General features: G+C 34.2%; 2 protein-coding genes across 13 annotated transcripts; one reads left to right on the forward strand and one right to left on the reverse strand.

The window, feature by feature from the left end:
* Positions 1-139: 139 nt before the first annotated feature.
* LOC128175277 (enolase-phosphatase E1-like) lies at positions 140-3225 on the reverse strand. The gene is made up of 6 exons (XM_052840789.1): positions 3035-3225; positions 2488-2589; positions 2043-2236; positions 1760-1892; positions 1503-1626; positions 140-1344 (listed from the first exon to the last, which is right to left on the reverse strand). Exons 1-6 carry the CDS (start codon positions 3146-3148, stop codon positions 1079-1081), a joined length of 933 nt encoding a protein of 310 aa, XP_052696749.1. The 5' UTR covers positions 3149-3225; the 3' UTR covers positions 140-1078.
* A 225-nt stretch (positions 3226-3450) lies between these two features.
* On the forward strand, positions 3451-23321 carry LOC128175276 (ribosome-binding protein 1-like). Of its 12 annotated transcripts, XM_052840780.1 has the most exons (28): positions 3451-4545; positions 5343-5482; positions 5806-5878; positions 5978-6234; positions 6367-6404; positions 6524-6698; positions 6845-7042; positions 7201-7305; positions 7759-7925; positions 8302-8413; positions 8713-8808; positions 10739-10831; positions 10934-11011; positions 11133-11213; positions 11293-11388; positions 11609-11701; positions 12096-12191; positions 12326-12418; positions 15314-15373; positions 16123-16188; positions 16865-16948; positions 17248-17313; positions 17436-17603; positions 18170-18205; positions 18858-18935; positions 19158-19188; positions 20113-20130; positions 21666-23321. In XM_052840780.1, exons 1-26 carry the CDS (start codon positions 3921-3923, stop codon positions 19173-19175), a joined length of 3192 nt encoding a protein of 1063 aa, XP_052696740.1. In that variant the 5' UTR covers positions 3451-3920; the 3' UTR covers positions 19176-19188; positions 20113-20130; positions 21666-23321. The 12 variants fall into 12 exon arrangements, with proteins under 12 accessions (XP_052696740.1, XP_052696739.1, XP_052696736.1 ...); XM_052840779.1 differs by lacking the exon at positions 20113-20130; XM_052840776.1 differs by lacking the exon at positions 19158-19188.
* Positions 23322-24729: the final 1408 nt, after the last annotated feature.

Genomic DNA, 24729 nt, shown 5'->3' on the forward strand with positions numbered 1-24729 from the left:
AAAAAGCTGTGTGAATATGAATTGTTTTGAAGATACAAATGAAGCATAAATATATATTTTGTTATTAATACCACGTTTGTTTATAGATGGATATTTAATTCTTCAAATTTTACACAAATAAAAAGGTCAACACATCAAATTGTATGATCTACAGTAATTTATTCTGATAAAATGGGTGGGAGAAGATTGCTGTAACTGATGTACTTTAAAAAAAATCCTGTAAAATGATTTCATTGTGACATCTTTTTTTTCATGAAAAAAAACCCAAGTACATGTATATACTAAATAAAAAACAATCAAAATTAGCACATTATCAATAACTACCATTACAAATACATGCATGTAAAATAAAAAGTAAAAGCCAAGAAAAAATGCATTTGTTTCCAAAAAAAAAGAAGATAGAATTAATAATAAAACAATGAAAACTAACATAGATTCAAATATACTGATATTCTGACAAAAACAAAGAATTCTTCAAAACATAGTTAACATGTCTGATATTTGCTCAGAGTTGATGGTAAAGAACAACCATACACAATTATCAGATTCTTACCAAACAATTTTTTTCGCAGATTACAATTAGGACAAATATTTTAACAAATAAGTTACAAAGCAATTAATTTTACAACATTTATCATGCATGTTTCATTGCTGCCTTTATACATAACCCACAAAACTTATGGTAACCACTTCATCTGATCATACCTTGTACCGATTGAAGCAAGAAATTTACAAAAAATTGAACCTCCATTGTCTACATGTCAGACCATGGATTTATTCAGAATATAAATTTGGTTTTACATCATGTGACTATTCCATAAAGACAAGCAGCTTAACTCTTCATTCACTCCCTCTAACAAATGCTGTCCAGATTTTCTGTCTCGTACAGGAACACTTATAGTGTCTTGAAGGAATAGCCCACAATAACAGCAGCATGTGGTCTGCAGAAGGATGCAGCCATTCTACAAGTTTACAATACACACACACACTTCTACACATGTCCTGATTCAATGCGAGTCGGACTTAAATTCTTTTGCACTTGCCCTGGTACAAATACCACATATAAGTCCAGTCAATTCTACGCATCATCTTCATCCTCTCCCTCATCATCCTCTGGTTCCTCTTCCTCCTCACCAAGATCATCCTCATCTTCATCCTCATCATCCACTTCCCCGTTGTCCTCACCTTCTAAGCGTTTATAGTCTTCATCATCATCATCACCAAACAACTCTCCGAACGACTCGATCACCAGGAAGTTTTGGAAGTGTTCCTCCGTTAACTCTTCGTTTCCATCTCGTGCCACCAGAGCACTGCGTAATCCTGCCTTTGATGCTGCTGTAGCCTCTGAATAATAAATTAATTCACTTAAAATACTGTTTCTATATCAGAATTGTTAAAATAAATAAATTGTTTCCCGAAATCTTTATTCCTGAAATAATTATCCTGATGAAAGAGTTTCAATGACATTTTCCACTTACAGGTAAGATTACTTCTACACATACCTTCGGGCGTGTCTGTTAGGAACAAGATCTCCTCTGGGCTGACACCAATCTTCTCAACTATTTTCTTGTAACTTCCTGAATCTTTCTTATTTCCAATTGTTGTGTCAAAGAAGTCTGTGAACAGCTTTTAAAGAAAAAAAACAAACATTTGATTATCCTGGAGATGTAAAAAGATCTTAGTTATCTCAATACTATATTATTGAAAACCAAAATTTCAGTTGTCTTCATAAACAATTGAGCATTCGACAATAACTTACTTCGAGAAGGTCTCCCTCCTCTGTATTTCCAAACAGGAGTTTCTGGGCTTCCACACTACCTGATGAGTACACATAAACATTTACTCCCTCTTCCACAATCTGTTGTAATGCTGGACCAACATCTTCAAACAATCTACAAAATCAAAATTGTTGTAAGAGTGTAAGAGTTGTCTTCCTTGCAAAAAAATGTTTTATGAATTATTGATCCTGTTAAAAAATAATATTTACTTGATTAGAATCAAATAACAATTTTGATAGATGAGTGTGTAAGTGATGGCCTTACTCTGCCTTGATTTGGCCAGTCTTGTATCCCTCTCTCCAGATGTGTCCCTGAAGTTGTTTCAGAGCTGTGGTCTTCCTGTCTTCATCCATTTGCCACTTGACATTATCTACAACAGCTTTGATGATCTCTTCCTTGGAACCTTCTTTGGGGATTTCTACAACACCCTCTACCCCATCAGCCTTGTCTTTAGCAGCCTTAAATTCAACAGGTGACAATTTAAGATTAAGAGGTACCAATATTAGCAGTTTAATCGCTTTTTAAGAAATGTAATTATAGCATTATTATTAATGGAAAAAATAATGCTTTCAAAGTTCACACAAAAAAGTTCTAAACATATTTAACTTGATCTGTTTAAAATATCAATGGTCAGCATACTTCCTTTTTAATCAATAATAAATATATAAGGAAAGGGCAAAAAATGTGAACATATATAAAAGAGACATACCAGTTCTTGAAGGGCTTTAATGTCTTGTTGGGTTTCCTCATCATCATATCGTTTGGTCAGAAAACTCTCCACGTTTTCCTCTGCATACGGGAAAAGTGTTTCCTGTGATTATTTAAAACAAAAATGTTATATTAAAAAGCACATAAAAATTAAACTTATTAAATTCTTAAAAATCAATATCTTTTATAAAAGAGAACATCACTATGTTTAATACAACAACAAAAATAGACAATTAAGAATGTATCCTTCAAGACTTCTTTAAATACAACTACCGAGTCGGTGTGGTACTCAACTTTTGTTGCGTACTGTACAAACAAGTCGATTATCGCTAAAGTCGCGTCGTGACATAATAAATCTTTTATAAAGAGATAAAAGTTGCACATGAACTTTGGATGCACGGTCGGGTCATCGACTGTTATTTCTCGAAAATAGAAGCCGAACTAATAATAGGCCTTGCCATGTTTGTGTGTTCATTTAATGAAGCCGGAAGAAGCATGCCGCATTCATGAGCAATATCTAACGCAGTCAACTTTCATCGATTTTATACCTTAACAAATCCTATAGGCGTCGTCGTTCCCTCTATATCCACTATAAGAGCCTTGACACCTTCCAATAGTGATGGTTCGGCTTCGTCTATCGTCCTTTTTTGCTGGCCTTCCATTTCTCCACTGAAGACCTACCAACGCTATCTCAACAAAGAAATGGCACAGTTAAAACAGGTGCGCGTTTTGTCGCCGACAGAGGGCGTTTAAATTTTGCCTCGTTTTCACAGCAGGTTACAACGACCGTGATTTTACTGTAATTCTTCACAAAATATATCATTCTATTAAATTTATCCCAAGTTAAAGAAAATAGTACAAAATAACATTTATCTTTAATAGATAATGTTCATTTTACCTGTAAATATTCGTCCAAGATAGCCAGTAGCAGACGAACCACCTAAGCCAATCAAAAACCTTGATACAGACCGATTTAGGATCGGTGTGCCACCATTGATGGAAGGCTACGGAAGGGAGAACGGTGAATAAGTGTCTGCTAAAATAATGTTAAAAGGTTTTACAGGAAAATAAAATCTTTTATTCCATGTGTGACTAGCATAAGGATTTTGAAGGAGGATTTTATTTTGTAACTTTATTGTGATATTGTTGTCGGAAAAGGAAAATACAAGTGGGCTGCCAGTGGTGTTCCCGGCTTGACACTGCAACTTGCCGACGTGGACGATAAGCGTGTAAGGTTTCGATGGATAGACCGAAGACAGACAGTTTCTTCGGAGTTTAACGCCAGAACATAAGTTTTTATGCAATAATTTGATTAATGAAAGGATTTTGAAATAATTAATAGTTAGAACTTGTTAAAAGCAATTATAAAGGGGCGTGGTGTTTGTTCACTAGTTAATCAGGTGTTTTTGCGTTGAAGCCTATAGTGCCAGAAACATGGATCCGCACGTAGTTTTAATTGGAGTGACTGTATTCATTGTGTCAGCTATTTTAATTTACTTGATATCTGTCTTTGGAATCAAAGAAAAGTCATACGAAGAAGCTATTGCTGAGCAGCGAAAACGACTGGAGGAGGAGCAGGAGAAATCAAGGAGAGATAAGAAGGCAGAGAAGGAGAAAAAGAAAGGAGGAAAAGCAAAGAAAGAAAAACCTAAAGAAAATGTAGAAGAGGCTCCGAAGCCAAAGGAGCGCAAAATGCTTAATTTGGAAATTGAGGCAGAAATAATAGAGCCTTTTGACTCTGCAGAGTTAAAGCAGAAACCAACAACTGTCAAACAGAGGAGCAAACCAAAGTCGATCTTGGCTAACAAGGATGAGAAACCCCTGGTTTCAAAGGAGACAGTGGAGATGCCACATTTCAAGCCCCTTCCAAAGGATGATGTGGAGTTAAAACATGAGCATGAGAAAAAGAAAGAGGTGAAGATGGACAAAGAGAGGATGGGGAGCCCCAAGATCAGCAAGAAGCATAAACCCGTGGAAGAAGAAGTTATTGTTGAGCAGATGACAAAGGCTACTTTTCTTCCGATGGACAGCAAGCCAAAGAAAGGCAAACAAGTACAAGGTATAGGCATTTTATTTTTTATTTAGCCTTCACCAGTGTATATGATACTCTTAATAACATTTACTCATTATCATGGACCCTAAGACTGAAATGAAGTATGTTGACATTGTGTAATGTGTACAGAATGAGTGTAATGAGCCTATAATTACAGATGAAATGTAAATCAACATTAAAATGAAATTTTCATTTTTTTTTCTTCACAAAATATAATGTACATGATAAAGTCTATTCTGTTATTTATTCAATGCATATCACATGTATCAAAGCACTGTCATTGTATAAAAGTGTTGGTCTTAAAATATTACATAAATTGCTTTTATGGTACACTTTAGTATTTGCTGATTTAGCAGAATTAAAGATAAAACACTGCACTGACCTATATTTTTGAGTTATTGCTATGAAGAATTCATTAACACCTGTCTGTTTTTACTTACTACTCAGTACTGATTGTTCTTTTAAAACATTAGGGAATTAAAATTAAAAATTTGGTTTCTCCATACACAACTGATCACTAGTTTGGCATACCCCATATTACACCCTCTTCCTTAATTTGGCATATATGACATTTATTGAATACACACTGCAATGATCAGTGAATTAATTATTTAAATTATGCATACAAGTTTCATGTATTGCATCAATATAACTGCCAAAAATAATTTTATATCTTTAAAAATTTTGATCAATATTGATCAATTATTCAGTATATTTTAGCACTGAATGAATATATCTGTTACTTCTGTTGAAACAATAAAACGTCTGGTGCATGTGTATATATCAACCTACTTGTTTTGAAGATTCCCTGACTGATTCCTCTGAGCTGATTCAGGCCGTGAGAAGTGCCCAGCTGGGTGACCAGGACATACAGTCCCTCATTGAAGTCCTCCTGAACAAGCAGGGAGGGGGCGGGAGCAGCATCACAGCTGAGTGGAATAAGGTAATACCATACCTGGCTTAAAAAACCCATGGTGTAAACTCATACCTGACATAAGAAACACGTAAACTCATACTTGACATTAAGAATTAAACAAGGTAAGCTCATCAAAACTGACATAAACTTTACGTTAATTCATACCTGATATACATATAACCCATGTTTGAAATCAGTGAAAAGGTAATACCATATACCTGACATCAAGAGCAAGGTAAAATTATACCAGGAACGAGACAGTAATTCGATTGAGAATTTATTTCAAAATTCTTTTTAAAATTTAATTATGTATTTGAAGTATTTACTATAAAATGCATTGAAATTGACAGAAAAGCCAGAAAGGCGACCCAGTGGTCCTATTGAGACGTCAGTTAGAGGAGAAGGAGAGAGCCCTACAGGAAGGTAGGCTGATGCTTACACATTTATTTAGATATAACCACATGAGAAGAGAGTTTACAAGTGAAAGTTCTTAACTTACCTGATTTATACAAAATGTCACAGAGCAACAGTTAGCCATGGCAAACGGAAACAAGATCAAGGAGATTCGTCAGGAGCTGGTCCATGAGAAGACTAGATACTCCAGCCTGGAGCGCCAGTTCCAGGAGAAGATAGCGGCCCAGACCCAGGAGATTCAGGCCCTGCACTCTCGCATGCAGACCACCCACGACAACCACCTGATCGAGAGCAGCAGGATGCAGGCCCACATCAACAAGCTGGAGCAGTCCCAGAACCCAGCACAGATGCAACAGCTGAAGGAGGTACTGCAAAACAACTTTCATCTGTGACAACTTGATTTTATAGCAAGAAAATTTATGCATTTCTAACACTTTTTTTTTAAGGGTCTGTAGTCATATTCTTAATTCATGTTAAATGAATTTTATCTTTTTTAGGAAAATAGGAAGTTAAAGGAATCTTATGAAAAAACAAAGTAAGTTCTGTTAAAGTTTGAAATTTAAGATTGCACAGGACATTGATAATAAATGAATAAGAATTCAAATTATTTTAATTTCTCAATAGATGCACAACGTTTAAATTTTCACTTTTAAGGGCTGAAGCTATACCACCTGCAGAATTTAACAGCCTTCGCCAAAAGGTCTCCATAATGGAAAATGAATTGTCCAACAATGTCATTAAACTCAACGCTGCAGAGAAAGCGAAGGCTGCTGCAGTTACTAAATGTTCTAAACTTGAGGAAGAAATGAAAAAGTTGAAAGGCACAGAGGTAAAAGAAAAATGAACTGAAACCCATAAAACAGAATCAAAATCCTTGTATATACATGTATATGTCTCACTTTATTGATGTGGGAGTTTAATAGATAAATGACTGTGTGTGGAAAAGATTGACTCATTCTTTGATATGTCTTGTAGAGTGAAGCTGAGGGAATGTGGTCCAAAAGACTAGAGGATGTGAATCAACAGCTACGCAAAAGTGAGAGCGAGAAGAAGACCCTGAGTGATCGCCTCAAGGCCGCGGAGAAGGACTGCTCGGGGGTTAAAGCCAGACTCCAGGAGCTGGAGAAAGCCCTCAATGACGCCAGCTCTAAAGAACTGGAGGAAAAACTCAAGGTACTAGTCTGTCCACAATACAGAAGGCATATAACTGAAATTAGTACATGTAAAAACTAGGAATTATTTTGCAACTCATTGTTATGCATCATGTAATCTTGGTTATAGTTTCATTACAAAAATATGAGTTCTACTAATGTTGAATTCTATTTCTGTAGACATCAGAAAGTGCCAAGTCCTCTGTGGAATCCTCACTAAAAACGACAGAGAAGAAGTTACAGGAGGCCGAGAACCAGAAAAACAGTTTACAGCAAGAACTGGAGGTAAGCTCAGTCGTCCGACACCTCAGTGAAGTTAACAGTCCATGTTGCTGTTATTATTAAGAAATGAAAATTCTTTTGTATCTTGTGAATACTGCCCCCAGTCCATCTTCTGTCATCTGAAATGATGAATCCACAAATAGTAGCAAATGACCAATTTTTTTTTAGGTTATTTAGATCATTTGTTTTTTCTAATCAGAATCAACTTAAATCAATATTTGATATCTTTTGTAAACATCTTTATGGAGATAATAAAAAGACTTTTGATAAAATATTAATCTTAAAGAGATCTCCCCATATGTGCTATAAAAATTAAGAATATTATTTAAGTGGAAAAATGTCACTTTTTTTTTGACAAATAATACTCAATAGAATGAATAATTATTAGATGAAGTGTTGAAATAAGTGCACACGGGAATATTTGACTGGACTAGCAATAAGGTTACTTTTTTGTAGAACTTGAAAACAGAGAACAAGAGGTTGAGTGAGGAGGCCAAGATAAGCCGGGAGAGGTCCTTGGGTGACGGACAGGAGGCTCCCAAAAACAAACACAACGGGGACATCCACGGGGAGGACAAAGCGATACAGGAGTATAAAAATAGCCTGGAGGAGTACAAGAAAATGTAGGCCTTATTGATACCCCCCTCCCCCACCCCAAACTTTGCACACCCCCCCCCCTTTTCAAAAATAGGCCTGGGTAAAAAAAATTGCTTTCTTGTTGAAATGTTGACATAATTTGAATTCTTTAAATACAAGTATATTATTTGAATAGCAGATTGTCAATTTAATTGGTAATCCAATGATAGTGTCCTCATAACTATGATATTTACAGTAATATTTGAAAAATGATTGAAAAGAAGACTAGACTAAAGGATATAAAAATAAGAACCTTGATATTTTTTTGCATGCAAAATATATAAGAATTGTATTTTTAAGAAAACCTCCTTTTTTTATACCATACATGTATTTTATTTAATATTAAACTGCTTTTTTTTTCAGGGTTGCTGAAAAAGATAAGACTATTCAGGGTCTACAGAGTGATATTGAAGTCCAGAAAAAGGAGGCCTCCAAGCTTCTGGAACAGGCCGAAACTCAGAAAAAGAAGAATAATGTAAGTGTATTCTAGGTACATGTACATATTATGTACACCAGGAAGGCATGTAGCATGTAACACAATAATAAACGGATTGTTACCCGATAAACTAACCGAGTGGGACAAATTTGATGAAGTTTCTAATGGAGATGCTCAAAGACATGCTTATTGCCATTTTTTTTTTTTAAATTCTAGTTTGTTTGGCTTTTATTTTTTGAAAAGTAAAAAATTGGAACACAGGTCTATTTTGAATTGCTTTTCAAAAGGAAGAGAATTTGTTAATGTAAATGAAGCATGAAATCTTGGTATCAATGTAGGAGTTGAGAGAAAAGAATTGGAAAGCAATGGATGCCTTAGAAAAGGCCGAAAAATCTGCCTCAGATAAAATAACACGTGTTGAAAAAGAGATAAAGGTAAATTTCTTATCAGAATGCTCACATAGCGTGGAAGTCAATGTTGTCTGGTCATCATTTTATTAACACTAGTTTTTGTATTTTTTGCATGTAACAGAAAGTAAGTAAAACAGTTTGTACATCCATTCAGGGTAGCCATATTTTACTATTTTATAGTCTTTTGGAAAATGTTCTAATTTAAAAAGATAAAAAGCTTTAAAAGTAAATTTGATGTGGGATAAGAAAATTAAAGAAAATGGAAAATTGAGACAAAGACAAAAAGCATGGTTTAACAAAGCCTACTGGGTTTTTCTTGCATGCATATGTGGGTCAAAGTGTTCAGGACTGGTGAAATTATTTGGGTGGTTGTTTTTTTTTTTAGATCTATACAATTTTTTGCTTGAATGATTACATTTTGATTTTTATGCATTAGGCCAGCATTTTTTTATTTTTAGGTTTACAAACAACAAAATGATAAAGTTCCGTGGGAGGAGGAAATAAAAAAAAAAAAAAATCTCTTTTGACCTACAATTTTTTTATTTTTAGGTTTACGAACCACAAAATTGTAAAGATCTGTAGGAGAAAAAAAAACTTTTATGACATCATCTTTATTCTAATAATATAATAAATGACAACTTCATGATAGTGGAGTGTAACTGCATCAAGTGTAGCATGTGAAAAGTATGTCATTGGTGTAACATATCACTGAAATAGTACAATAGAATATTAGACATACAGCTTTGATATTACATGTACATATAGCATTAGCAATGTCAGGGGTGTGCAATTACAAAATTTGGCCGCAAACTTACTAGCCCAAGATTCAAAGTTACTAGTCAGACTATTGTCGGACATGTCAACATTTCATTTAAAAAAAAACCCTAAATTTTATGTACATAAAGTCATAATGTGTTCTCCTGTATGATATACTAGTATATAATTATTAATATACAAAATATTTATTACTTTCATGTTTTCTGCAGTTAAAAAAATATTCAACTTCTGACATTGATCTCTCAAATTTTATTTACAAAATTGGTTTGGGTGTTTTTATGTGAGAAAACTCAAACATTGTGAATGTGAACAGACTCTATAAAATCACTGCAACTATATGTATGCATGTATTTTATCCTGTTGAATTTCCATGTACAAAGTACAACTATGCAATTAATTATGTAATGGTAAATTTTAATTGAAAATAACGGAAAATGCACAAACAATAATATGATTTTTTTTAATTCACTAGGCAGGTCACTTTAAAATGTGTTCATGAGAATAGTTACTGCAGAAATTTATAATATCTTTAATACATCTCTCTCTCTCTCTCTCTCTCTCTCTCTGTAAAATAAATTTTTAAAAAGGCCAATGAATACGTATGCCAATTCAACACAAAAAGAAAGGGAATCTTTTTACAGTGATGTACTTGAAAAAAGCTGCACAGGTAACTATCGAAGCCATCTTCAGTGAGGTGTGACTATCTCGTCTAGCCACTGGTCAACACTGTCGGTAAAACTTCAAAGTATGAAACTTACAGCAGAGTGTTTGTTGAAGCTTCTCTGAAGAATGTAGCATGAGAAAAAGATGCGTAAGAAATTTTTAGGCTATCATGACACAAAAAGAGCAGATTTTATGCCTCTGTGTTAACAATGACGATACACTTTTCCTACTAGGAAAAATTTGCTGTCGGGGAGAAAAAAAAGATCTTTTTTGTAATTTTATTTTTTTTCTAAAAATTCAGAAAACCGAGCGGCGGGTTTGTAAACCTAAAAATAAAAAAATGCTGGCCTTACATGTATTTTCTTTTTGCTTTTACTTTTTGAAAATAAAATATGTATACTTATAGCTTGATGTGTAAGAGGGAAAAATCACTTTTCAATTTTTGATTAATACATGTGTACATGTTTTAATTTGGAAAAAACTTGTTGTTTAAAATGAAAGCTGTTGATTTCAGGAGCAGAGCACAGTAGCCGTGTCAGAGACGGAGAAGTACGATAAAGCTATTCTACAGAGGCTGTTCCCCGAGATCTCTTTAACCGACAAACTGGTATGTCGGGGGATCACTCTGTTGATTACAGTTTACTATTGCAGTGTAGAAGCAAACTGTATGAAGAGAAATCGTAAGCTAATTTTCATTCTGTAATTTCAGAGTCACAAAGATTGGATGAGTAGTTTCGAAAAGCAGGCTGCATCAAAGATTAAAGCAGCATCTGAGAAAAAGGATGATGTAAGGGAATTTTTTTTTATCCAAATTCCTCAAAATTTCAAACATTAACCCTTTTTGGACATCATAGTATTGTGTTTATCTTTATTACTACATATATGTGTTCCCATTCATCAATATTCAGAGTGCCAAAGTCAAAGAACTTGAAGACAGCAAGAAATCATTACAGAGCCAACTTGCAGAGTTACAGAAAAAAGTTTCAGAAGTAAGTATCTAGGAATCTTTACTTGATATAACACATCTAGAAAGGATTGATTTTACAGTAGATTGTTTTGATGTTGTAGAGTGCCAAATTGGAAGCCAGATTGAAAGAGTTGGAGAGCAAGAACTCCCAGCTCCAGAAACAAGTCGGTGACAGTAAATCAGCGTCCTCAGCACAGGTAATTTCCCGTAATTCCTCCCCCCTCCTCCTCCTCATTGGGAGATGTGAATAATAGACTCATTAGATTTGTGTAAACTGTATAGACCTCTGTTAGATAGGACATTTTCCTCCTATGTCAATCTGTCATGTGTGTCTTCCATAAGTACAATTTTCTCCCATCACAATCCCATAACCTTAATCCTAACCTCTGACCTTTCCTTTGTTTTTCTTTGAATAAGATTGCAGAGGCACAAAGTCAGGTAAAAAGTTTACAGGACAAAGTTACACAACTAGAGAGAGAAAACGGGGAATTAAAATCAAAGGCAAGCCAGGTTTGTGAGATGAGAGATTCAATTTATGAGTTTCAGGTTACAATGATGAACAGAATAATTTAGGAGGTCATCTTTTAGATCTCGAAATTTTTTCAATAATTTATGAAATGTTAGATATAAAATGTAAAAAAAAAAAAAAAAAAAAAAAAATAATAATAATGCTGTGATAGATTGATCAGAACTTGTTTCAATTGTTTATTTTAAATTTCTTTATGGTACATATTTGTACTCTAGGGTATTTAATGGATTTTGAGAACTTCTTAAGGAAAGAACTTGATTCTAATATTTATTATGTTAAATTTTTTATGGTATATTTGCTGTAGTATATTGATTTGATTTTGAGAACTTCTTAAAGAAAGAACTAGACTCTGATATTTTATGTTAATCTACACAGAGTGGCAGCAATGACTCCAGAGTGCGTGAACTGGAGGAGACCAATAAAAAACTCCAGAAACAAGTGGAGGACTATCTAGCCGTCCTGCAGACCACGGTAAGTGTTCTAAATCTTAGCCCTAAGTCCTTAATACTGATTATCAGTGATACATGATAAGTGGGAACATACAGCTGTACATTTAGCTAATGTAATCTTATAATGATAAAATGAAAAAAAAACATGATTTACAGGAGAGCAAACTGCAGCAGCTGGAGAACAGTGTAGAGGGCGAGGAGAGGAAGTGGCAGGACAAGGCCGAGGCACTGACCGTAGAGTTACAACAGGTGAGGGGTCAAGGCCACGGACCTGTAAATAACAAGCAGGTCAAGGGTCAAACTGTCACAGTATTTACAACCTGCACAGATGAGGTTCAATTGAAAGTTTAAAGTCATCAGGTCAAAAAACAAGGTTCAATAACTTATATAATAGAATGAATTAAATAGAATTTTAAAGATTAAATATCGTAAAGGTTTGAATACATGAACCTGTTTTTTTAGCTCACCGAGACGAAGTCGGGGGGAGCTTATGCTATACCCTCGGCGTCGGCGTCGGCGTCCGGACCTGGTTAAAGTTTTTGTTGCAGGTCCTGTATCTAACTTATTACTTGTCCTATCTTCACCAAACTTGCATGAATGATGCATCTGGACCTACTAATGGACTTGAGAGACTTGGATGCTGAATCTGGGCCATGAATTTCAGATGCTGGAGGAGGTTAAGGTGTTTGGAGCAGGTTAAAGTTTTTGTTGCAGGTGCCCTTTGATAGCCATTTCTAAGTTACTACTGGTCCAAACTTCACCAAACTTGCATAGATGGTGTGTCTTATGATACTGATGCACCTGACAGGCTTGAATGCTGAATCTGAGCCATAGGTTTCGGATGCTGGATGAGGTTAAGGTTTTTAGAGCTGGTTAAAGTTTTTGGAGCAGGTGCCCTCTGATGATTATATCTTACTTACTACTGGTCCTTACTTCACCAAACTTGCATGGATGGTGTGTCTTATGATACTTTTGCACCTGACAGGCTTGAATGCTGAATCTGAGCCGAAGGTTTCGGATGCTAGATGAAGTTAGGTTTTTCGAGCAGGTTAAAGTTTTTGTTGCAGGTGCCCTTTGATAGCCATTTCTAAGTTACTACTGGTCCCAACTTCACCAAACTTGCATAGATGGTGCGTCTTATGATACTGATGCACCTGACAGGCTTGAATGCTGAATCTGAGCCATAGGTTTCGGATGCTGGATGAGGTTAAGGTTTTAAGAGCTGGTTAAAGTTTTTAGAGCAGGTGCCCTCTGATGATCATATCTTAGTTATTACTGGTCCTAACTTTACCAAACTTACATGGATGGTGTGTCTTATGATACTGATGCACCTGACAGGCTTGAATGCTGAATCTGAGCCATAGGTTTCGGATGCTGGATGAGGTTTAGTTTTTTTGGAACAGGTCACATGTTTAATATATGTAGGTAATAGCACTATTTCAAACTTGCATATATGATCTAACTATAATATAAATGAATGGCAGAGGTAGCTTCAGATGCAGAGCCTGATCTCCATTATCAAGGATGCTAAAAAATATATCTTAGTTATTTCTGGTCCTAACTTCACCAAACTTGCAAGGATGGTGCGTCTTACGATACTGATGCACCTGACAGGCATGAATGCTGAATCTGAGCCATAGGTATCGGATGCTGGATGAGGTTAAGGTTTTAAGAGCTGGTTAAAGTTTTTAGAGCAGGTGCCCTCTGATGATTATATCTTAGTTATTACTGGTCCTTACATCACCAAACTTGCAGGGATGATGCATCTCATGATACTGATGCATCTGACAGGCTTGAATGCTGAATCTGAGCCATAGGTTTCGGATGCTGGATGAGGTTTAGTTTTTTGGAACAGGTTACATGTTTTATAGATAATAGCTTGCATAATTGATTTAACTATAATATAAATGAATTGCAGAGGTAGCTTCAGATGCAGAGCCTGATCTCCATTATCAAGGATGCTAAAAATTCTCCTACCTCACTCAAACCTGCTTGATAGATGTGTTTGTTGTTAAATGATTTAACATGATTCCTATGATATAGTATTCTATGATATGATACACTATTGTTTTATATGATACAATGTAATATCATACATTATATTGTAAAAAGTTATATGATATGATATGATATTGTATCAATTTTTTTGTACATTATTATATGATATTGTATTATGATATTGTTATGTATAGTATTGTATATTATTATACAATATTGTAGAATATGATATTGTATAATATATTATTTTATCGAATGATATTGTTTCATATTATATTGCGATATATGATATTGTATCATATGATACGATATTGTATATTATAATTATAGCATATCGTATGATACAATATTGTATAATATGATATTGGTTTATATAATATATTGTTATATAATACATGAAATTGTATTTTATGATATTATAAGATATCATATAATATGATATTGTATAATATGATATTGTATAATATGATATTGTATCATATGATATGATATTGTATAAAATGATATTGTATTATATAATATTGTACTGTATCAGATGATATTGTATCATATGATATGAAACAATGTTTTATCAAATTATATTGTATCATATGATACAATATTGTGTATCAAATATGATACAATATCATACAATACAAAATTATACTATATTATACAATATAATATCATATGTTACAATATTGTGATGTATTATGTGATATGATATAGTATCAAATAATGCTATATTGTATTTATATTAGATATTATGATATTGTATTATGTGATTAAATACAATAATGTTTAACACGATACAATGTCATATTATATGTTACAAAATCATATTGCATCAATATTTATTACAGTATTATATTGTATTTAATGATATATATTGTAAGTATCATTGGATGCAATATCATATTTTATATTATTGTATTGATAAACATTGTATCTTATAATAATGTATGAAATGAACATAGGATTATCATACAATTTTTTTACATATGATATACGATATTGTGTCAAAACAGTATCCATGAATATCCAAGATCATTAACTATGATTTTCATATCATATGATAAAGGTGGTTTTAAAGGTGATGCCTCATAAAGTTGATGCCTCGTCTCGGTGAGCTTTGTAATCTGTGATTACCTATGTTTAAATTCTCAGGCCAAAGATGAGCTTGCAACTTTGAAACAAGATGTTGAGAAATTTAAGAACAGTGATGAGGTAAGTTTTTTTTATTATGAATTTTGTCTGGTAAGAGATTTGGAGTAAAGATGAAGGGAATCTGGACCAGCACTTCTATAACTAAAAATCAATCACCTGGTCATGTTCCCCATGGCCTTAACCCTGTGTCTTGTGAGCATGCCTGATTATCCTGTGTGTGTGTGACTGTGTATATATGTTGGAAAGATTTGCAGGAAAGGGATTAAGAAGTCAGTCAACAGTTACTTATAGCAATCTTAAGTCTGTTTAGTTCACTCTATCATTAGCTTAATATTAACATGATGAGGAGACAGGCTGATCTATTATAAATTTGATTTTAATATAAAAGCAGGATAAATACAATACCCCCTCTTTATTACGGTAAATACAAAGCTTGCATGACATATAAATCTGAAATCTATGTGTATGTTTAATGAACAAAAATATGAAAATACAATGTATAGCCAAATATTTTAATTGTCCTGTGGCATTTGGGTATTAAAACTCAAAAGAGTTTTGTAATTGCGGGAGAAAATGATAACAGTGTCTGTTTGTATTGAATGAATGCAATGAAAAAATTAATTAAGCTTTAAAAAAAGCCTGTATTAACACTGGGTGTAAAATGTTAGTGAATTCTATGGGTATTCTTAGGGTGCCATTAATGTAGTTGCATTAGATAACTGAAAATTGATCCAGTTTTAGTACTAGTACATTTCGACTCTGAAATTTGCTCAGCCTGGGGATTGTAACTGTGCACTCTGCTGTTCTAGGCTCTAACTGAGTTGGACTTTGCATATAGATGTCTAGAGAAAAGTCTGACCCAGATATCAGATGAGGTATGCCCCAGGAGTTGTTATACTGGCAGAGAGTTCTCACTGAATTCACTTCTCTGAGCACGTTCTTAAGTAGCTTTTGTATCACCCTGTAATCAGGATACTATTCAACCCAAAGGGAGGCTGGAGCATGCCAAGCTTACACGGACTTTGATCAATAATTGACTTCTTTGTAATGGTCTAACACGGTTTGGTGCTACTCCTAGGATTCTGTTTGTATTGTGTATCTGTTTGTAATATATTCAGACTACAGTGTGTATTATTTAACATGTTTTTTACACATAACAGAAACTATATGTATTCCAATATATTGAAAGTTAACCTTGTATAAGGACATGTATTGAATTGGCTGTAGGATTGATAAAAACATAACAAGAACTGGTAGATGAAATTATGGATATAATTGTACTTTGTGATAAATATTCATATTGACAAACTACCGGTATGTGTGATAAAATGACTGTAGCATGTATATAATAGATATTTGTTGATAAAAAGAAGCATGTCATATCAATCAATAGTGGGTATTGGTGATTTTTTTCCCTGATGCTAAATCCTTTGCACTGAAGCTTTGTACCTTTGTAGAAAAGTCTGTGAAGCATAGATTTGTAAATGTTCTGGTCAAGTGGAGGTGATACTTTTGTTAATTCAAAGTTTGATTTCAATCTAATGTTTTCAGATGAAAGACAAAGTTTTATCCTTAGAGGGTCAATTGAAAATTTCAGAAGATAAATGTTCACAGCTTCAAGATCAAGTGATTGAGGTGAAGAGAGACGTCAGTGTTGTACTAAAAATCAAGTCTATAATTATTTCAAGGAAACCAATTTTATCAATGTCATCAGAATTTACCACTCAGTTAAAGCATGCTTTCCCATCTTGTTTTCCTCCATTTTCACAACCTAACCATTTAGAATTTAATGCATCCATTTTTCCTTTTTATGGACAAGGGTTTTTATAGATTTTTAATCTTTCAAATTTTGCTTGCTTAACTGGGTGTGGGAATATGATTTGCTCTTTTGAAAGGTTCCTTGATTTTAACATTTGCATATTTTTCCGGAACAGGCTGAAAAACGAATCTCCACCCTACAGAGTTCTGTCCAGCAATCAAACACAGCTGACCTCAGCCAGGTTTGTAATGTCTCGTGTGTGTTTTGTTTTTAACATGTTTGCTGTAATCATGTTTTACTGTGCAAGTTTATTTAGCTAAAAAAAAAACTATTTGATTAGTTGTGTTTATTCTTTCTTTGCAGCAAATGCAAGACGTACAGAGTCAGCTAGATTCAGAAAAGAAGAAGAGCAAGGACCTTGCCTCCCAGATTGTGAAACTGAATGGAATTATTAAAACAGGGCAGGATGCCATCCATCAGGAGCAAGAGCTAGTCACAAAGTTAAAGCAACAGCTAGAGGAGAGGGAGAAGGTAAAACAGGGGTCAGAGGAGCAGGGGAGGTGAGGGGGAGGGGTAGTAATAATCAGTCAATGAATCAACAACTAAAGGAGAGGGAGAACATTCTAGAGAAGGGGTGTAATCGCAAGTACTACTGTAAACAGGGAAATATTTGCCCCCGTTTAATTTTCACCCCTTTTGCCCTTGTTGTCAGTGGCGGAATTAAAGACTGGGCAAATTCAAATGTTTTTAATTATCTCTCTTTAAAGACAACTGCTTCTGGGCGAAATTGAACTGGGCAAAATAAACCCTCTTTACAGTATCTACAGAAGGAAAATCGTACACAGTCAGGGTTAAAAAAGTGGGGGGTTTAAATGACGGGAAGGGAGGAGGTTATAGTTGTAAATTGATTAATTAATAGTACTGATATATATTTAATATATATTTATATTATATGTATGTAAATGTTGTACAAGTATTATCTTGATTGAAATTTGATGAAATCATTTAACCAACCACATACCTGGTTATGCATAACAATTTGACTAATAGCCTCTTTGAATGTACATTGACATTTTGTACTTTGTTGTGTATTTCAGAGTCCAGGGACCAACTCAAGTTCAACTGCATCAGAGGTTTGTCTTACAGCGACTCACTCCGATAAAGTGTTGGGGCATATGTATAGATATAGGAATCATCATGTCCATCTGTCTGTCTGTCCCACTTTTGAAAATGTTGACATAAAAAGCATGTGTGAATTTCATGTAATAAAGTGCATATTATTTGATTTTGGGATTACTAGCATGGTAAAAAAAATTCACACGACATTCGCTTGGAAGTTAATTTCATGTGGAAATTTTGGAAAGAAAATTTGTTGTAAAATTCATCTTGGGCATAATCAGCTGTATTTAACAGGTCATGTGGGGTATAGTCCTTTTAGAATAGTCTCTAGTTGACTTTATTGTAGAACTAGCATTACTAGAATCTTAATGTTTAGTTTATTAACAACCATAACACTGAAAAAAGACTTCTTTTAACTCTATCCAAAGAAATACACATTTTTCTAATGCAGTTAGCACATAATGTTGACAATTTGTTGTACTGATTTTCCATTGACTAACATATTTGTTGTGTTGTACGATTGGTGCTTGGTCTGCAGAATCAGCCCACGTATTGTCCATGATTAAATCCCAGCTGTGTTGGAAGGGGTGGTGGATGGTGGTACATTATTTTCTTTTATCATTTATGCTGTATTTTTAATCTTGTCCATTTTACACTTCCTCTTAGCTAAAGAGCAAACTAGCTGAAAAAGAAAAACAATTAGAAAAAGAAATCACCTTAAACAAACAGTTGTCTCAAAGACTGGTAAGTGTCCATCACTTTGTTTCTTCTGATTTCATGATTGTAGATCTACATATTATATAAAGCAAGATAATCAAAATGCACTTGAAATGTGAGCATTTTTTACACTGGGATACAAACTTAGACGTCACCACACATGTAGCTTTCTGTTTTACTACTACATGTGTCGGAGTTTGATTTGTAAACTGTGCGACCTAATTGTTGACTGTCATGTTCTATGTTCAGACACAAGCCTCGTCCTAGCAGCTGTCTACAGGTGATTGTTGGTTGTACCGACGTCTGTTACCATTCCTCCTGTTAACTTCTCTTTGCTTTGGTCTACTTACAATCAATATATACAAGCCTTCAGATTTTATGAATGTTGTCAGTTCTGCATTTACTTTTCTGTTAACAAAATGTTTACATTTATAGATCTATAGTCTTTTACATGCAAAAAACAGTCCTTCTCTGATGAGTGAATACAACTAGTCAGTCATTCAGCTAATCTAATTCTTATTTATTGGGCTACTAAGTTTACTTTTTGAGTATGATAATTTTTTAAGGGGGATTGGGGTGGACATTGGATTAGACATTTTAGATCATCTATATATGAAATGGGCAAAAATTGAGTTGTAGGAGTGGGGAGGAGGGAGTGATTGTGAAATGACACTTTCTCTCAGACAGGACTGTTCTAATAATGTACAGCTGTTTTCTGTTCAAATTTTTATTCAGTTATACTTGATTTACATTGTGGAATGTAACTGCATGGAAATGACTGTATATCAACTTCTTTCTTGAGCTCATATATCAAACAAACAATACCTTTAGTGTCTTGTGGCATGGCCGGATTCTCAAGTACAAGTTATGTACACATTTAAATAAATTCCGACGACAGTGGATGACATTTAATAGGAATATAGTGATATTTCTGTAATCAGTAGGGAAATAGAAGATACGAAATCTTGCATGGATTGTGTCCCTTACAATAGAAACTTTTCAATGCTGAGAATAATAGAAGAGTTCTGCACATTGAATATATGAGAAAATTTTAATGTCAAGAATTGGGAAAAGATAACCATAAGTGATTCTAACAATCTATGTGGTTTTTGCAAATCACTACACCACTGTATTAATATTAACATACGTACAGCAGAATGATGTGTGTGATGATAACCATGTTTTTATTCTTGTTATGTGACAGGCACAGTTAGGTATAATGGTAAGTTCTTTGTCTCATGGAGGGTTCACTATACAGATACTTGGTGTTGTCATCAACTAGTCACCCCTCGTAGTCACGGCCACACAATGCTATCCTCTCCCTATCTACCTCTCTGTGTACATCTGTTCATCTTACCTTTATTTATAAAATTGCATTTTATTTTTGCATGGTGAAATATTTTTAATGTAAAATTAAATTTCCTCTTCTTATGCATGGCCCTATTTATTGCATCAAATGATTTATTTATGTATAATAAAAATGCTCATGGAGTAGGGATTATGAAGGAGAATAAATACCAGTGATTATTTATTAGTCATTGAAGTAGGGACCATTTGGTTATTTGAGTCACCGTAACTATGCCTTATTCATCATATTATGAATATTTATTGGTATTACATGTACGTCCTGGTTGTAAACTATGGCAGACCATTGAATCCCAAGCTGTTAGGAAAAACACTCTATCCTAACTTCTAAAATTTTAATAATTTGTTTCTCCACAAACTTATCAAATGAGTGACACATGTCCTGAGAATTATGATAAAGAAATTTTTTTTGCATTTGTACTGCATGTATGTAAAATTCTGTGAAAGTAAGTACAATAAATATGTCAATTTTCCAAACAGTTTGGATTTTTTTGGTAACAAATTCTACAGTGTCAAAACCCCACACCACTGACACCAAGACAAGACAGAAACTGATTACGGGTAGACTTTCAGTACACTGGACACCTACTTAAGATCTGTCTGTGATAGATAAATATAAGAAGCTTGTTTTCATGGCGCTTTATAAGTTAGAGTTTGCAATTCTAACCCCAGGTAAACATCACTGTGGAGTTTATCAGCAAGGCTTTACCAGTATTTGCCACCAACTACCCAACTTTTATCATCTATTGTAACGTACAAGATACCATACAGTGGCATATATGTTGATATATATTTGAACCTTTGTAATCCCGTAACAACTCCTCTGATTGTACAAGATATAAGCCATGTCCACCACCCCTTATCCCTATACACAGCTGCCCAGCATTCTGTGATCTGCTAATTAATACTTTGTATACTGACCCAGAGAGAGATGCTAAATCGGTGTTTGTCTCGTTCTACAGTTCTTTGATGACAATAAGAGTTGAGGTAAATGGAAGAATCACAACAGAACTGTTTGTACTGGCTTGGATTGGAGTGCATGCTTAATACTGCATGATTTTATAAGACATTTATAAAGCTTTATAGACAGGCATTCATTTTCAGAAGTCGCTTTTGTGTTAAGAGAACACACACAGCATGGTGTTAACTGATTTTAAATGCCTTTTTTTCTCTTTTGATTCACATATATTATGTATGTATTTGCTTTTTCAGTTAACAGAATTGTAATTAACAAACTTTCAAATATTTTATTATGCCAATATTAAAGTTTTAGAACATGATTTCAATGCAGGATCTATATTTACCTGAGTCATTAATAACAGAAATAAAGATGGGGACAAGAGACATCCCTGTAGGATACCTGTATACTTACTGTTGTCTTTCTTGTTTCAGGCCTCATCTCCCAGTGATAATGGAACCTCTGTGTGATAGCAGACTATAGCGATGCTGACAGAAAGCCATAGGGAAGAAGAATTAGCTGACTTCTTTATACTTGTGTACATACAAAATATGAAAACTTTCATCATTAGATGGAATATAAATTTGAAATATTTTACCATTTTAATGGGAGACTGTGTAGGAATTCAGGCTTTGGTAACGGGCACAGGCGTGTTTCATTTCATTCAGTGCTATCATTTAGTGCAATAGCCTCAACTACATCATCACTTTGTTGACCTTTAGGTTGTCTTTCACATTTTGTTTTTTTTATTTTTTTTTGGTATTGCGCATTCAGAGGTGCAAGAATACCAGCTCTAAAGTCTTGTGATAATCAAGTTATGATTTACTATAAGGATGTACTCGGCACTAGATAATCATTGTAAAGGACCCGTGTGCTTCAGTATCCGTAATCCTTGCACTGTATAATGTCCTAACACTTGGTTGGTTGGTTTGTTAGTGTAGGTTGCCAGATCGACTGTGTTTTATCACACAGAACCACTCATTTCTGTTTGATGTGAGTTGTATGACCCATGACCAATGTCATAGTAGAAATAAATTGTAACATTTAACCTCAAATATTAACCCAAATTGTGAAATGCTTATAGTGTTATGTATATAGAGGCTTCCCTGCAAAACTCTAAGTTTATGATCCTCATCAATTTAATATATGATTCTATTTTGAATGAATTGACTATTTTTTATGTACATATTGTTCAAATTCCCTATTTAAGATAAATGTGACTTAAACCATAAAATGGTATGTGATCAATGAATCAGATTTCTGTTGCTGGTGTAGGATTCGTAGTAGTGTGGAACTGGATATAGCTCTACACTTTGTCTGTCTCTGAGTTTGTCTCGTTTAACCTCAGTTACTTAGAACTTCCACTGTCCTGACATTATGTAGACCCCCTCGGCGAATCGTTGGTGCTAGGATTCCTGATATATTGTCAGAAGATTTGTGTTTTATCAGAGAACAGTTATTTTATCCCAGAACTTTTTCCTATCAATTTTAATGTAACATCATATCAGAGATGGCAGAAATGGTGTGACTCTGGGACCAGATATTTCGTTTTGTCACAAATCAAAACCACATACAGCAGAGTGACGGCGTCAAGCCGCTGCCATATATAATTATATAGATAGCAATGTTTTCTGTGGCGTGAGAGGGCAACAGATCCATGTGTACATAGCTGGAATGTGATTGTTTTACAGAGCATCAAAGTATTCATAATTATTCACAGGCAATTATCACTTAATACGTTGACATACAACTTCACATCCATAAGGACTATACATATTAATATAGATATATATATTTGCATATTTTATCCATGGTTCACAGATTTCAGCCTAGTCATGTTTGTTTATTATTTGTGTGATTTTGGTCAGTACTAAGAGCAGACAATAGTCCATTAGAATGGGAGACATTTTACACAAGTTTGGTTTTTCTGAGATGTCGGCTTGTTAGGTGGAACAGAGGAGGAGCTAAAGCCATGAGGAATTGATACTGATCGTGTTGAAACTGAATGTATTTTTGCAGGGTATTGTCATGAGATGATATCTAAACAGCAATATGTACCCAATCTGTCAATAAATCTATAGCCAGCTGAACTGTCTTGTGTCTTTATTGCAGGGAAGGGAAGAATGGGCAAATTCTCGGACAGATTGATCAGTGAATGGTACTAGAGTGGTTAAACATTTTGTTGATATATTGTATTACTAAACCTGTATTTTAACCTAAAATACATGTACCTGTAACATGTGCTTAAAAATGAGAAATTTAAACATGTCTGTGTCCAGTGAAAGCATTCTTTTCTACAATATGCTTAAATTCTCCTGGTATCACATAGAAGTAAAACAAAAGAAAGATGTGTTTGGTAAACGAACAATAGCCAATGGATGCAATTTTGACCTTCAAATTTGTATAAATGACGTTGACCTATTGCAAACATCCACCCCTGATGTTGACCTTGCACATGATTGAATTCAATTGATCAAGTTTGATTAACTAAAATATGAGGACAAGGCAGAACTTACCAACAGATAGATAAATCAGGTATTCTAATATCTAAATCTTCAATATCCTGGAACAAATTCTACAGCATTGTCTCAGAATGTAAGGAGTTTCTATCGTTCAAGTTGAAGCAGTTGCTGACAATTTCAGTTAATCCAAAGCTAGTTAACATATGTTTCATTAAAATCATTTTATCTAAAATTATTTTATATACTTGCAACAGACTATATAAGCTTGTAATGTGGACATTCTTTCCACATATATTCAACCACTATTTGTTATAATTACGTATATAATATTTCAATGCATATGCCCGCTGAGGACCCTTGATTGGCGAATATGCACATACGACATAACCGATTGAGGGACTTCTTTAAAAACAATTACGTCGTTTTACCGGTATTATATTAGCATGTTACAAAGTGTAGAGCTTCTACATGTATAAGTGAAGATCGTTAAATGAAGCAATATACGTGGATCAAAAGCACGCTGATGCTTGGGTGAGGTGAGCAATGTGGCTCATGGGCCTTTGGAGGGGATGTTGAGACGCCAATATGACATACTCAAAACATATTTTAAGTTGTTATCCCAGCCCTCAAACAATAAAATATCAATAGTTATACAACTGTAACATCTCCAGCTACAAACATTCTATTCTCTATTGAGACAGGCATTGTCTAGCTAAATCCAATTTTCAAAAGAGAATACATCTTATATATCGACATCCCTTGATCATGAACTTGCATTGCAAGTATATTAAGTCGCGAGAAGACAAGCATTCCCCGTTATCCTCATTCACCACACATTTATTAATCGAGAAAATTTTATTTTTGTTTAAAATTTTTCTCATATTCTCAAATGCCGACCCGGAAGGCTATTGATAAAGTTCAACCCGGTTTTTTGTTAAAACGCAGAAAATGGCACGTAAATATATCATTGTAATTCAGTGGTAAATTGTGACCTTTGACCCTCTTTGTTGTTAAATTAAAATAAGAAAAAAAAAAC

Source organism: Crassostrea angulata, chromosome 3, assembly GCF_025612915.1.
Source record: "Crassostrea angulata isolate pt1a10 chromosome 3, ASM2561291v2, whole genome shotgun sequence".
In the NCBI taxonomy this organism is placed as follows: domain Eukaryota; kingdom Metazoa; phylum Mollusca; class Bivalvia; order Ostreida; family Ostreidae; genus Magallana; species Magallana angulata.

Coding starts and splice junctions, on each gene's coding strand:
- LOC128175277 (XM_052840789.1), bottom strand. CDS start 3,148: ATGGAAGGCCAGCAAAAAAGGACGATAGACGAAGCCGAACCATCACTA. Junction 2,590..3,034: donor CGCCTATAGGATTTGTTAAG/GTATAAAATCGA, acceptor AAATAATCACAG/GAAACACTTTTCCCGTATGC. Junction 1,345..1,502: donor CCTAACAGACACGCCCGAAG/GTATGTGTAGAA, acceptor TTTATTATTCAG/AGGCTACAGCAGCATCAAAG.
- LOC128175276 (XM_052840776.1), top strand. CDS start 3,921: ATGGATCCGCACGTAGTTTTAATTGGAGTGACTGTATTCATTGTGTCA. Junction 7,043..7,200: donor AACTGGAGGAAAAACTCAAG/GTACTAGTCTGT, acceptor CTATTTCTGTAG/ACATCAGAAAGTGCCAAGTC. Junction 15,374..16,122: donor AATTTAAGAACAGTGATGAG/GTAAGTTTTTTT, acceptor CTGCTGTTCTAG/GCTCTAACTGAGTTGGACTT.